The following is a 13,286-nucleotide window of genomic DNA, read 5'->3' as shown; positions in this document are numbered from 1 at the left end:
TACACATTGCTCCTGACCCTTAACTGTTGGCTGCTTCAACTGATATTAGAGATAGTTATCTGGACAATCCCCATTACTATCTTCTGCCTGGATCAGCACAACAGAGTCTGAAGACAGAATTCAAAGATATAGCCATGTTAGTCTGTGGAATCAGTCTGTAGAGAGCTCTTGTAGCACCTTTGAGACTCACTGAAAGAAAGAAGTTGGCAGCATGAGCTTTTGTAGACTTCAGTCTACTTCCTCAGATGCTTTTAGTCTGAAGGTGTTTACTTCCAGCTGCTTTTTCTTACTGTGGACTTAGATACCTGCCACTATGAGGCTGTAAGGGAATCCTTCTTGCTGCTGTCTGTCACAAAGGTCATTTTACAAAGGTCCATGAGGCATCTATTGTTCTGGGAGCCCAGAATTTGGATGCTGGCCATGAAAGCCTTCGACGTCCTAGTGATCTCTTGCCTTTCTCTCAGTCTAGGATCTAAGACAGCTTGTGTCCAAATAAGAACAGGGCAGTGTCTCTGTGTGTGTGTGCGTGGATGGATAGATAGATAGATAGATAGATAGAGTGGCAGATGCTGTACAGAAGTTAAAAAAACACAATTAAACAACGGTTTCGGTTTTTTTTAAATTTTATGTTTATACATTTGACGGTTTTGTCTTGTCTTTAAATGGTGTTGCTTTATTTCAACTAGCTGTTCGCCGCCTTGGGTCCCTAAAGGGCTCTCAAACCGGGTTATTCCCGCAATGTGGACGCAGCCTGGAAGCGCCTGTTTCCGGGCACCTTCTCCCTCCAAAGGGGAGCAGGCCTTTCTCTGAAGCCGAACCAGAGAGCCGCCCTTCCCTCCCGGCCCCTCCCCGCCCTCCAATCCCTGAGCAGGTGGGCCTCGGCCTCACACTGGCGCCCTCCCGGCTTCACTTTGGGGATCCCCGCGGGCCTCCTGATTGGCCAGGCTCCTCCCACTTTGGGTGGGAGCCTGCCTGGGATTGGAGGAGAGCCGCGTCAATCCCTTGCCTTCCCCACCCGCCTCGCCTGTGTTTGCGGCTTCCACGGGGCTGGAGGCTGTGGAGCTGCGAAGGGTTGCTGAAGGGAGAAGAAGAAGCACAAGGGAGCAAGAAGAGGAGCAGGAGAAACTTTTGTAACTCGCCTCGAGGGCACCTGGCGCCGCCTTCTCTCTCCTTCCTTACTTCCTAAGCCGCTTAGCAGGGCAGCCCTTCTGCCTTGGGATTCCCGGGGCAGCAGCAGCAGCAGCAGCAGCAGCAGCTCTTGGGCGAGAAGAAAGTCCAAGCCTTTTCCCTTCCCTTCCCCTCAAACTCAGAGCCGGGCGCCCTGCAGGAGAGGAGCGGAGAGGAGCCCCGGCGCCTTCGGGATGGCCGCGCCCTGACCTGAGCCCGCTTTCCCCTCCCTGGGCTTCTCCTCTCTTGACGGAGTCTCTTCTGCCTCTCTTGCTCCGTCTGCGGGGCCCCTTCCTGGTGCCTGGGGCCGGAGCTATATGGAGGGAGCCCAGCATGGTCTGCACCAGGAAGACCAAAACTTTGGTGTCCACCTGCGTGATCCTGAGCGGCATGACTAACATCATCTGCCTGCTCTACGTGGGATGGGTCACCAACTACATCGCCACCGTCTCCGTCAAGGTCCAGGAGCCCCCCGCCGACGCCGAGGCCCGGAGGGAGCAGGCCCCGCAGCGCAGGACCGGGGAGCCCACCTGGAGGATCCTCGAGAGGCTCGACCACCTCGAGAACGTCATCAAGCAGCACCTCCAAGGTAGAAACACCCGCCCTTCCTTCCTTTGCTCTCTCTCTCTCTCCCTTCCTTTTTCCTCTCTCCCTCCCTTCATTCCTTCTTTCCTTCTCTCTCTCTCTCTCTCTTTCCCTTTTTCGTTTTTTCCTTCCTTCCTTCCCTCCTCCCTCTCTCCCTTCCTTCCCTCTCTCCTTTGCCTTCTTTTTCTTGGAGGGTCACAGAGCTCCTAACTCCCGCACTGCCTTTTCCCTCCGAGTGTTGTGTTTCTGATGGCGGGGCGCGGCGTGTTGGGCGGGTGGGGGAGCCGGGAGAAGAGACCCTCCCGCCCGCCCGGCCCTCCAGTCCAGCCCCGGTCGGCCCTGCAGGAACTCCCCGTCCCTCCTGACAGGTGGCCATCCAGCCTCTCTTTAAAGATCCCCGAAGAGGGAGACGCTCCCCCATAATTCAGAGCAGCATATTCCACTCTGGAACAGCCCTGACTGTCAGGAAGTTCCTCCAAATGGTGAGGTGGACCTTCTTTTCCCGTAGTTTGAATCCATTGCTCCAGCTCCTATTCTCTGGAGCAGCCGAAGCCAAGCTTGCTCCTTCCTCAACATGGCAAGAAGGAAAGAGGGAAGGAAGGAAGGAAGGAAGGAAGGAAGGGGGAGAGAGAGACCCCTTCAAGTATTTAAACATGGTTAGAGTGTTGCCTCCCCCCTCCTTATCCTTCCCTTCTCCAGGCTAAACATCCCCAGCTCCCTGAGATGCCTCTCCTCGTGGGCCACGGTTTCCAGACCCTTCCCCCGGGAGAGCTTGCTTCCTCGGAGGCTTTCTTTGGGGCGGAGGAGAGGGATGCTCCGGGGCCGAAGTCCTTCCTTCTTCCCGGCTGCTTCTTTTTCTGGTGCTCCCTCGGCTGCCGGAGGAAACCGCGGAAGGAATGCGGGAGGGGGGGCACCTCCGACCCTCCTTCCCTCCCCTCCCCTCCCCTCCCCTCCTTCCTTGCTTGCGGGTCTTGCAGCGCCCGCTCCAGGGCTTTCCAGCGTGTCTGGGGCTGGGTTGACCCCCTGGTTCCCTCCCTCCGCCGACTGGTGGGAGAGGGCTCTCGGGGGGAGGGCCTGAGCGGCGGGGGCTCCCGTTCCCCGCTCTCCCTTTTCCTCCGCCAAGGAAGGAGCCCAGGGATGCCCTCCTCGCCTGCCTCCAGCCGGGGCAGAAAGAAGGCAGGCAGCCGCGGGCTGGAGGGTGGCCTGAGGCTGGGCAGAGGAGGCAGGAGGGCTGCTGGGGAGAGGCTTTCCCCCTTGTTTGGCCAGTGGCAAAGGGCCATCGTGTGCCGGCAGGGCTTTGAAAACAGGATCCCGGACTGGGATGGCTAGTCTGGGCACTGATGCTGCGCTGTGCTAGAAGAAGATATGTCTGCTTGAAAGCAGTGGAGATCTGGTGACGCCGTCCGTTAACCACCCGCTTTGGCAGGCAACCTGGGCTGTCCAGCTTTCCATCCGCCTTCCCGTCCTGACCAAAATAAAACAACCTGACCGTTTTCCTACAGCTGCTAAAAAGATTTTCACTCTCCTGAATCTGTTTTGTCAAAGGGACACGAAAGAATGCTAGCGCTATTAGCATGCGCTTCAGGGGAAAGCTGCTCCATTCCCACAGTGGATGTATGCGGACTTGACTTCTGCGGGTACAGTGGTGTCACAACATGTTCCTCCTGATTTACATGATATTAGGAATTGTGTATAAAGGAAATTATACAAGGCATATTTTGCCTCGCTCTGCCTTTTTCACAGGAGACATATGGGCAGCATCACAAGCAAAACAGATTCCTTTCAGGAGTCAAGAGTAATGTCGGTGTCTACAGGTTGCAAACTTTCTCAGTATTAGCCGTGTCTCTCTTGGTTCCAGGTTCTAATATTTTGAAAGGAGCAATATAATCTCATTACATTTGCAGACTGGGGCTCAAAATGTTTAGAGCTCAGCAGTTCTGGCCATATCTGCTCAGAATTAAATCTCTCTAAGTTCAATGGAGCCCATGCTCAGCTGATTCTGTGCAGGAAAATAGATTGAGCAGTGTTAGAAGACACAAAGTTTCCAAGCTCCCCAAAACTTCTATCATCTTGGAAATGTCACCCTTCTTGGTTTCTTTCCAGCACTTGATCTGACTCCCCCTTCTAAGCACTTGCAGAAACACTGTCAAGCTCATGTTTTGCAGTAATATGTTGGTATAAAAGGGACTGGAAATGTATATTTGTTTTGCACCTAGATAGTTTTGGACTCAAACTCAAGGTTAAGTCTTACCCTCAAATTCCATAAATAAGATTTTGCAGTAATAGGATTCAGAAAGAGCTCTTGCCAGTGTTCTTAAGAGTTGTTCAGAGGCTGCTGCTCTTCTTCTTCCTGTAGGCACAACTTTTCCTTATTTGGCTACACTGAACATAAATGACACGTGGAACTATCCAATGTACCTTATTGGAACTTGGTTCCAGACAAGAATGCAGAGAGAAACTGTAGATGGTTATCATTTGCTTGAGACCCTCAATCTGTTTCCATGCATAAATGGACAAGCTTGAATTTAAGTCCTGAAGCTTAGTATGGTTCAGCAATGTCTGATTCTGATGCTCACTTTCAGAACTGTAACTCAGGATTTTCCATTCATCAGTGAGATTTAGAAACTCAGACCAAAGGCACACTGCAGAAATAGTCCAGTTTGAGAGCACTTTAACTCCCTGGCTCAGTGCTAGGGAGTCCTGGGAACTTCTAATTTGTGGTGCCACAAGAGCTCTCTGACAGAGAAGGTTCAATGTCTCACAAAACTATAGTTCCCAGAATTCCCTAGCATTGAGCCAGGGAATTGAAAGTGGTCTCTAACTGGATTATTTCTGCAGTGTGTTTTGGCCCTAACATAGGCATGTGGGTTAGTGAGTGAATTGGGAATTGTCTAGAAGAAGCCTTTGGCAAACAAATGCCAGTTAGCTTTGGTCTCCCAATTCTGGAGAGTTCTGTAAGGAGTTAGACGACTGGCTCACAGTGTCATCAGTTCCATAAAGCATGGAGATTGAGAGGCTGATAGTGGCTCTCCCGTAGTAGCAAATTCATAACTAATTTGTACTGGGGAGGTGTGTGGTTTCTGTCTGCTTTTGAGGTTATTGGAAGGATTACTGGTCTGATTAAGAAGCACGTTGAACATTCTCTAAACCACGAGTAAGAATTCCTTTTATTCTCTATGTGAAAAGTTAAAATCTTATTGACTTAGAAATAGTCATGCCCTTGTAGACCAGAGAGAGAGAGAATACTGTAAAGAGCTGGGGAACCTGCAGGGTAGATAATCAAAACATGTCAGTAGACTTTGTGGAGGCATCTAAAGTGAAATAATGTACAAAAGCTGGCTGTTTAAATCCACAGTATGATTTGCCCAAAAAAAAGGTGAGTAAATGGGAGGAAAATGTAACTGGCAGGCACTTTCAAGAATATCAAACAGGAACACAATGTTAGTTTGGCATGAAATTGCATCTGCTAGACTTTTGAATGGTGACACGCTAAAGCTGAATAGATGCAGAACTTTAGAATGTGTTCAAGGTAATTGAAAAGAGTATATCAGAGTGCCATATCTTGACCTGAGACAGAAATTCAATAGCAATAGTAGTCAGAAGGAACTTGAAAACTGACCTGACTCTGAGTGCAATCTATATTAGCTTAATTGTGTGGACAAAGAAAGAGTACCTTCTGTGTTGAATTTCAAAATCAGGTGTATATGTGATAAGGGGAAACAGTGCTTTGTATTTTCAGGATAAGACAGGGTTTGTCACAGAGGTGGCAGAAAAGTAGTGGAGAAAGAGTCATTTTTATTGGCAACAAATATACACACAAAACAAACAGGCAGTACCACTGGATGGTTTCTAGTAGAGAATGGTTTACTGAAAACATTTTACATGGTTAGATAAGGCTACTGTTAACATTTCCATGTGGCTGTGATGTGACATGTAGACTGAGGGGTCGGGCTGAGACTGATAATTCTGAAAAACAATGTATATCAATTTATATATACTAATATTGCATTATATACATGATATACAATATTCTTGCAGACATGCTTGCAATGCATATATTTATTTTAAAACAAGGGTTCCTATTTCAGTGATACATACTTGAATTGCTACAAAATGTATTTGTCGAAAACAAAGTAAACTTGCCCTCTGTGAGTGGGATGCCAGCTATGTTTTTGTTGTTGTGTGCCTTCAATCCATTTCCGATTTATGGCAACCCTAAGTAAGGCAAACTGTCTGGGGCTGAGAGAGTGTGACTCACCCAAGGTCACAAAGTAGATGGAGTTATTTCTGTCTAAAGGCAAACAGACAATCCAGAGCCTTTCTCAAATCCTTCTTAGTACTGTATACTCAATTGCTGCTGCATTGCCAGGGCCACACTTCCTTTTAAAAATCTGGTCCAGATCCAGTTTTTGTAATGCAGTAATGTGAGCTATTTGGAGCATGCCCACCCCAGTTCTGAGTAAGCTTGAGGTGTGTTGTAGCAGTGCTGTAAAGGCTCATAATTTTCTACACGGTGGCAGTCAATAAGCCATGATGGATCTTATCTACAAAGCCTCCAAACTGAAATAGATGGTCCTATAATGATAGTGGCAAAACAGTGCTTGTATATGTATACCTCTGAGGTCAAATTAAGTGCTCCTAGGTGGTTTGAACTATCATTTGTTTCTTGATTACTACACAAGCTCCTAAACTAAGTTAACACTGCTTAAATATATTTAGTATTTTCAATTATAAGACTACAGGTATACCTCAGTTAATGGCGTAGAAGTGATCCTAGGCATTACTTCTTTAACAGACACTTTGGTGCCAGAGATAAAAGTAATAAGGAAAGAATAGAGTTAGCTCCCTACATCACAAAAATAAGAGCAGTTCAACAAGTCTCAAAAACTATTTATTTAAAACTGATGTGCCCATGTGAAATGAAACAACCAGGTCAGTTAGGTAAGCCTTGCATAAATAAACAAAAAAAATTAGTTTACTTAGTTACACAACAACAACAAACTTTATTGATTTTTCCATTGTCTTATCTGCACTGCAGAAATAATGCCATTTGACACCGCTTTAACTTCCATGGCTCAGTTCTGTGGAATTCTGGGATTTGTAGTTTGGTGAGATATTTAGCCTTCTCTGTCAGAGAGCTCTGGTGCCACAACAAACTACAAATTCCAGGATTCCATAGCACTGAGCTATAGCAGTTAAAGTGTTGTCAAACTGCATTATTTCTCCAGTACAGATGCAGCCTTTGCCAAAAATCTGCTATCTTTGCCCCCCCCTAGGAAGCTTAGAAAATTCCCAAGCCAGAAAAGTTCTGGAGAGCTTGTCGATCTCTATTAAAGGATGAGCCAAAATGACTGCACGTGTATTATAGGCAGACTTCTTGTCTGCTTTTGGATCTAGTTGCAGCTCTTTGTCCATACTTTCAAAGCCTTCCCTGGCCTTGCCCCTTCTTATCATCTCTACTCCTCTATTCCAGATGGGCCATCCCTACCTGTGTTCTTTAAAGGTCTCATGCAGTGGTGTCTTCTCTCCCTTTATCTTGCCATTCTATGTACTTTGAGCTGCATCCCAGAACATCAGTATGTTGCCAGCTCTCTTACTTTTTTTCACAACCCATTTTCCATCAAGCTCTGGCATAATCATCTCATTTCTGTGATCTTTTGTACTGAGTCTGTAACTAAGCATTTCTTGTAACTGAAGCAATGATCACTTGCTATCCTGTCTACCCCTGCCTCCACTTATTTCTCCTTTCTCTGTTATTTCTGCTGTTTCTAGTTATAGACTGTAAACTCTGTAGGGCAGGGGCTGTCCTGTTCTACTCTGAAAAACACTGTTGTATCATATTTCTCTTTAGTTTTTTTCCTTCTCTAAATGAAGTTTCAATTAAACAGTTCCTGAAGCACAGATTTAATGGGTTTGCAGTTTAAATAGATCTTTCATCTATTAATATGGAATGGTTGTCCCAATCAGTTTTTTGCTATGTGAGCTGGAAAACTGTTCCATGGTTTCTGAAAATTGACCCATTGTACTTAATTTTTCTGCTCTCCATTCTCATCCATTTTTAGCCTGACAGGGCTGACTTGGGGCAAAGGCTTAAAAGTCTTGTTGATTTCAGTGGGGAAAAAATGAACACATAACTCACATCTCTTTCACTGAAATACAGTTTATTTCAAATTACTGTTTTACTTGACTCATGCCTTCCATCCCAAAATCTAAACTTTTAATATGAAACTGTAAAAGTGTAGTTGTAGAGGAATAAAGCTGTTCAGTACAGTGCAGTACAATACAATAACAGTACAAATAATGCTATTTATTAGTGAAATAAAAAACTCATTAGTTGTAATTTAGAAATAACTATGGATCTCTCTAGTGTCAATAGTAGAGCTACAAGCTGTTAAAGAGGGCCCTTGTTATCTGCTGGAGTTTGATTCCAGCCCCCCCCCCCCCCATATCAAAATCTGTGAAAATGGTATCCCTAATATCAAATGGTAAAATCAAGGTTTGCTTTTTAGAATTTATATATTTTTGAAATATTTTCAAGCTGTGGATGCTTGAATCCGTGGATAAAAAAAATCTGTGGATATGGAGGGCTGACTGCACATGATTGAGAAATTATAAGTATACCTTTTGCCAGTTGGAAAATTGAGGAAAGGTAAGATTTTTAAAAGCTATAGCAGTTGATCTTTAAAATATTTTATAGGAGAAACTCTGGGGCAAACTTCCTCTCTAATTACTAGTAACTCAATGGTGGAATTATGGGATTTAAAAATTGTTCCCTTAAATGGTTTGTCTGCCCTCATTTCTATCCTCTCTGTTGAAAACCACTGTCAAGATTCTGCATGTACTCTGTAGTGAAATGTGAAACTGGTCTTGTTAGAACATGACAGCTTAAAACCAATTAAGTGCCAGATATGAAATTCTGAAAAGTTTGCTAACAAATGCTGATTCTATCTATTCTGAATAGCTTATTAAAAATATTCTTTCCTTCTGAGTACAGTAACATCCAAAGTACACAAAACAGTGATACCTTTATTGGAACAATCAAAATACATAAAATAGATGTTGCCAGGTTTCGAAGCTCCACTGGCTTCTTCATTAGATAAAGCTATTAAAAATCATACAGAAGATAAAAATGATGATGTTATTGATAGGTCTGCATTTTGTCACAATCTTGTTGTTCTGAGTTGATATGGTATGGAGGCAGCCCCATCTGGCCATGTTTCTTATTGGATCTCAGAGGAAGTGCCTTTTTGTTCTGCTAATGGAATTTAAATTTTATCTGCTCGACTTTGTTCCCAATGCCAACATGGCTACCCTTCTGATATCTTTCCTTCTCAGGGCATCTTTGTAACGTAGAATAGTCAGGAAAAAAATCCCATTAGGAGTTTCTCTCTGTTTATTTAAATAATCTTTCTGATACAACCCCCAGGGGATATGAGACTTGGAGGCTCTGACCACCCCCCCTCTTTGATTTCTTCATTATCTAGATTAAATTTATGTAAATCCTCCATGGTCTACAGTTAGAATTGTCCAGACTATTGTATTCTCTATCACAATGTATGGATGTGACAGCTGACAGAACGAAAATAAGAGAAAGCTGACAGAACGAAAATAAACTACAGTGGTGCCTTGGGTTACGAAAGTAATTCGTTCCGCGGCCGCTTTCGTAACCCGAAAAGCCTTCGTAAGCCGAATTGCCATAGGCGCTAATAGGGAAAAGCCGCGATTCCGTGCGAAAAAGCCGAAAAAAGCACCAAAAGTTTTTTCGTAACCCGAAAAAACATTCGTAACCCGGAACAATAATTCCCTATGGGATTTTTTCGTATCCCGAAAATTTCGTAACCTGGGTATTTCGTATCCCGAGGTACCACTGTAATTTGAGATGTGGTATTGGAGAAAAGTGATGAGGATGGCCAAAAAGATAAATAAATGGGCCCTAGAACAGGTCGAGCCTGAACTCTTCCTGGAAGCCAAGATGATGAAACTGTTCCTGCCACAGAGAGGAGAAGGAGAGAAGTAGCTGGGTGGCCATTTTGAGTGGAGAGTGTGCTTGTTGTTGAGGGGGTGGAGCTTCTGTGAGTCACATCTGTGAGTCACTAGGGGGCGGAGCTAGCAGACTAGCTCTATATAACGCCTCCCAGAAATTTTTTTTTCATCCAAAGAGAACTACAGCAGAAGCTGAGTTGATTGAACTCACTTCCAGAGATTGGTGAAAAGGCCAGGTCATCAGGGTCCTTAACATTGGTGTTTACTGGAGGATTTTCTGAGGAGGAAGCCCACAGTCCTGTTTCAGTTATTACTTAAGACTTCTCAGTATGGACACTCACGGAACTGCTGCAGTCACCTGCAACACTTGTGGGATGTTTGCCTTCTTGCCTACATATGTGGAGAACTTCACATGCACCAAGTGCAAGTTGGTAGCACTCTTGGAGGAGAAGGTCCAGCATCTAGAGTCCAGAGTAGCTACACTTCAGCATATTAGGGAGCAAGAGGATTTCCTGGACAGAATGGAACGAACGGTCTTGGACGGGGACCATACAGAGGAAGTTGCTGGGGAGGAGGAGGTCACTTCACATACACAGGAGGCAGATAGATGGAGGAATGTCACACAGAGGACAAGGAAGAGCAGCATGGACAGACTTCAAGGACAGAGCAGGGGAGCCTGAAAGTTCCACCAGAGGGAACAGTTTCTGCTAAGCCTCAGAGGAGGCGTGTGGTCGTAGTGGGGGACTCCTTGTTGAGGGGTGCAGAAGCAGTGATTTGTAGGCCTGACAAGATTCTCGAGAGGTGTGTTGTCTCCCTAGGGCAAAGATCCGTGATGTGACAGAGAGGCTGACAAGACTGGTCAAGCCTACTGACCAATACTCCTTCCTTTTGGTCTATGTGGGAACCAATGATACTGCAAGACACAGCCTTCAGAATATCAGAAGGGATTACGAGGCTCTGGGTAGGGAGCTGAAAGAAATGGATGCACAAGTTGTCATCTCTTTTCTTCTCCCAGTTGAAGGGCATGGTCCAGGAAGGGAGAGGAAAATAGCAGATGTAAACAACTGGCTCTGCAGATGGTGCCACTGAGAACGATTTGGATTCTTTGATCATGGTTTGCAGTTCCATGAGGAGGGGCTTCTGGCAAGGAATGGGTTGCATCTCACACCAGTTAGAAGAAATGTTTTTGCCAATAGTCTCAAGAATTTGATAAGGAGGGCTTTAAACTGAGTTCCGTGGGGGAGGGAGACAATATTATGGGGCGAAAGGGATGGAGAAAATAGGCAAACGGACATAGAAGAAACAAGACAAATAGTGCAAGGACCCAACAGTGGGAAGCAAAAACTTGCACAGGCAGCAAGTAAAGAGGACCCATGGTCTTTGATGTCTCTGCACTAATGCACAGAGCATGGGAAATAAGCAAGATGAACTCGAACTTCTAGTACAACAAAGCAAATATGATATAATAGGCATCACTGAAACCTGGTGGGATGAGTCTCAGAACTGGAATGTAGAAATACAGGGGTATAACTTTTTAAAGAGAAATAGGCCAAACAAGAAACGAGGAGAAATAGCACTATATGTCAGAGATATTTACACCAGTGAAGAGATGCAGGACATCAATCATGGAAGCCAGGTGGAGAGCATCTGGATAAAAATTAAAGGGGAGGGAAACAACAAGGATGTTATGGTGGGAGTCTACTAAAGACCCCCCCCCCAGTCAGATGGAGGAATTTGATGACACCTTTCTAGACCAGATGACCGCACACTCAGAAAGGAGAGATGTAGTAGTGATGGGTGATTTCAGCTATCCTGATATTTGCTGGAATTCAAACTCAGTCAAATCCTCAAGGTTTAGCAAATTCCTCACTTGCCTTGGAGACAGTTTCATGGTCCAAAAAGTGGAAGAGGCAACAAGGGGGTTAGCTATTTTCAATCTGATCCTAACCAAGGATGACTTGGTTAATGGGGCGCAAGTGGTGGGATCATTAAGTGGTAGTGACCATGTTCTCCTGGAGTTTGTTATAGAGAGGAAAACAGAAGCCAGGCATAGTCAGACACACATTCTAGACTTTAGGAAAGCTGATTTCAGTAAACTTAGAGAAATACTGGGGGGTGATCCCATGGTCAGGAATACTAAAAGAGAAGGGAGTTCAGGACGGATGTATCATCCATAGGTTACCATGAGTTGGAGTTGACTTGAGGGCAGTTAGCAACAACAACAAACTCTATATTCCTTGCCCAAGACAACACTTTAAAATTCATGGGGTTGCCTTAAGTTGACAGTTTACTTGGAAGCATACACATAGACTGAAAGGATAGAGAAGCAAGATAATTTCACACAGAAGGATTGTATTAATATTCTTTATTGGATAAAGCAGACAACTGGTTGGGAAGAAACAAGAATTACTGCTGTTCGTTGTTTTTTTTTTAAAAAAATGTCTTTTATATACAAAAGTTAGCAGGTAAATTTTTTCATGCAAATTACCATATATATATATAGGTCAATCTCATGTGTAAATCAAGAGAAGGCTAAAATTATGGATTTTGATATGACCCATGGATAGGTCGAGGGTAAAACCTAGGGCCGTGTAACAAAGGATCTAAAGGATGAAGCAAAGCAAAGAAAAACAATGCCGTACATCAGGCATAACTGTGCTCACACTAAACGCTGGATGGATGGTGTGTGTATGTGGTGGGGTGTGTGTGTGTCAATGCTTCCAGGACAGATTACACTCTTGCCTCTCACCAGGGGATGCTTCCTTTTTCAAATAAAAGTTAAAGCACCGTACTTACACTGACCCATGGATAAGTTGACTCAAGTTTTTGGGTCAATATTTGACTAAAATTTCTGGACTTATACATGAGTATATACAGTAAACATTGTCATCTAGTAATTGATGCAGATGAAACTGCTCTTCAGGAGACTGATAGAGGGCTGGTTGAAGAGTTGGCAGTGTTAAAATCATCTCCCCCATTTTCATTGTGCTGATAGAAGAGTATTGGATCAAGGAACATTTTCTCAGTGAAGTGATGCCAGTTGGATGCAAACCAATACATGTATATCACTATTATCTCTATCTGTCTGTCTTCTTCTAAAATGACAAAAATGAATGCATTCTGTCAGAGACAAAGCTCTAGGATTCTGAAAGCTCCACACCTGAAATTTGAGATGTGTACTAATAGGTGGCAGAACTTCCAAACTAGGGTTTAGGATTATTGTCAATCCAGTTGGAAGTTTAGGAGAGTAGTCCAGGGATCAGAATTATATGGGTGCCTCTTCTCCTTGCCGTGGAATAGTTCTCCCTTAACTGGCATAAAAAAGATAGACAAATTCCTCAGGGGCCTATAAAGTTCCCAGAACTCATAGATTGATTCAAATGGTATGGCACAATGTATACAACTCTGACAGCTGCAAATGTTTTAATATTTCAGTGTATCAAGTTAAGAGGTGTTCTAACTATGGTGAAACCAGACAGTTTTGCTAGTTCATAACAAGGGCAACATGGAAACTACAATATTTACAAAATTAACTATACCAACAGTTTGTG

The 13,286-nt window shown here is 44.5% G+C and overlaps 1 protein-coding gene across 2 annotated transcripts in view; it reads left to right on the top strand.

The window, feature by feature from the left end:
- The first annotated feature begins 1,027 nt into the window (after window positions 1–1,027).
- The window catches only part of GALNT18 (polypeptide N-acetylgalactosaminyltransferase 18), a 418,358-nt gene continuing 406,099 nt past the window's right edge, over window positions 1,028–13,286 (top strand). For both annotated transcript variants that reach the window (XM_042446014.1, XM_042446013.1), the window contains exon 1: window positions 1,028–1,756. In XM_042446014.1, coding sequence (XP_042301948.1) covers window positions 1,501–1,756 — 256 coding nt within the window. In that variant the 5' untranslated portion in view covers window positions 1,028–1,500. The remainder of the gene's footprint in view (window positions 1,757–13,286) is intronic.

Source organism: Sceloporus undulatus, chromosome 1, assembly GCF_019175285.1.
Source record: "Sceloporus undulatus isolate JIND9_A2432 ecotype Alabama chromosome 1, SceUnd_v1.1, whole genome shotgun sequence".
Classification (NCBI taxonomy): Eukaryota; Metazoa; Chordata; class Lepidosauria; order Squamata; family Phrynosomatidae; genus Sceloporus; species Sceloporus undulatus.
Note: the sequence above shows the minus strand (reverse complement) of the source record. Positions and strands in the feature narration are given on the sequence as shown.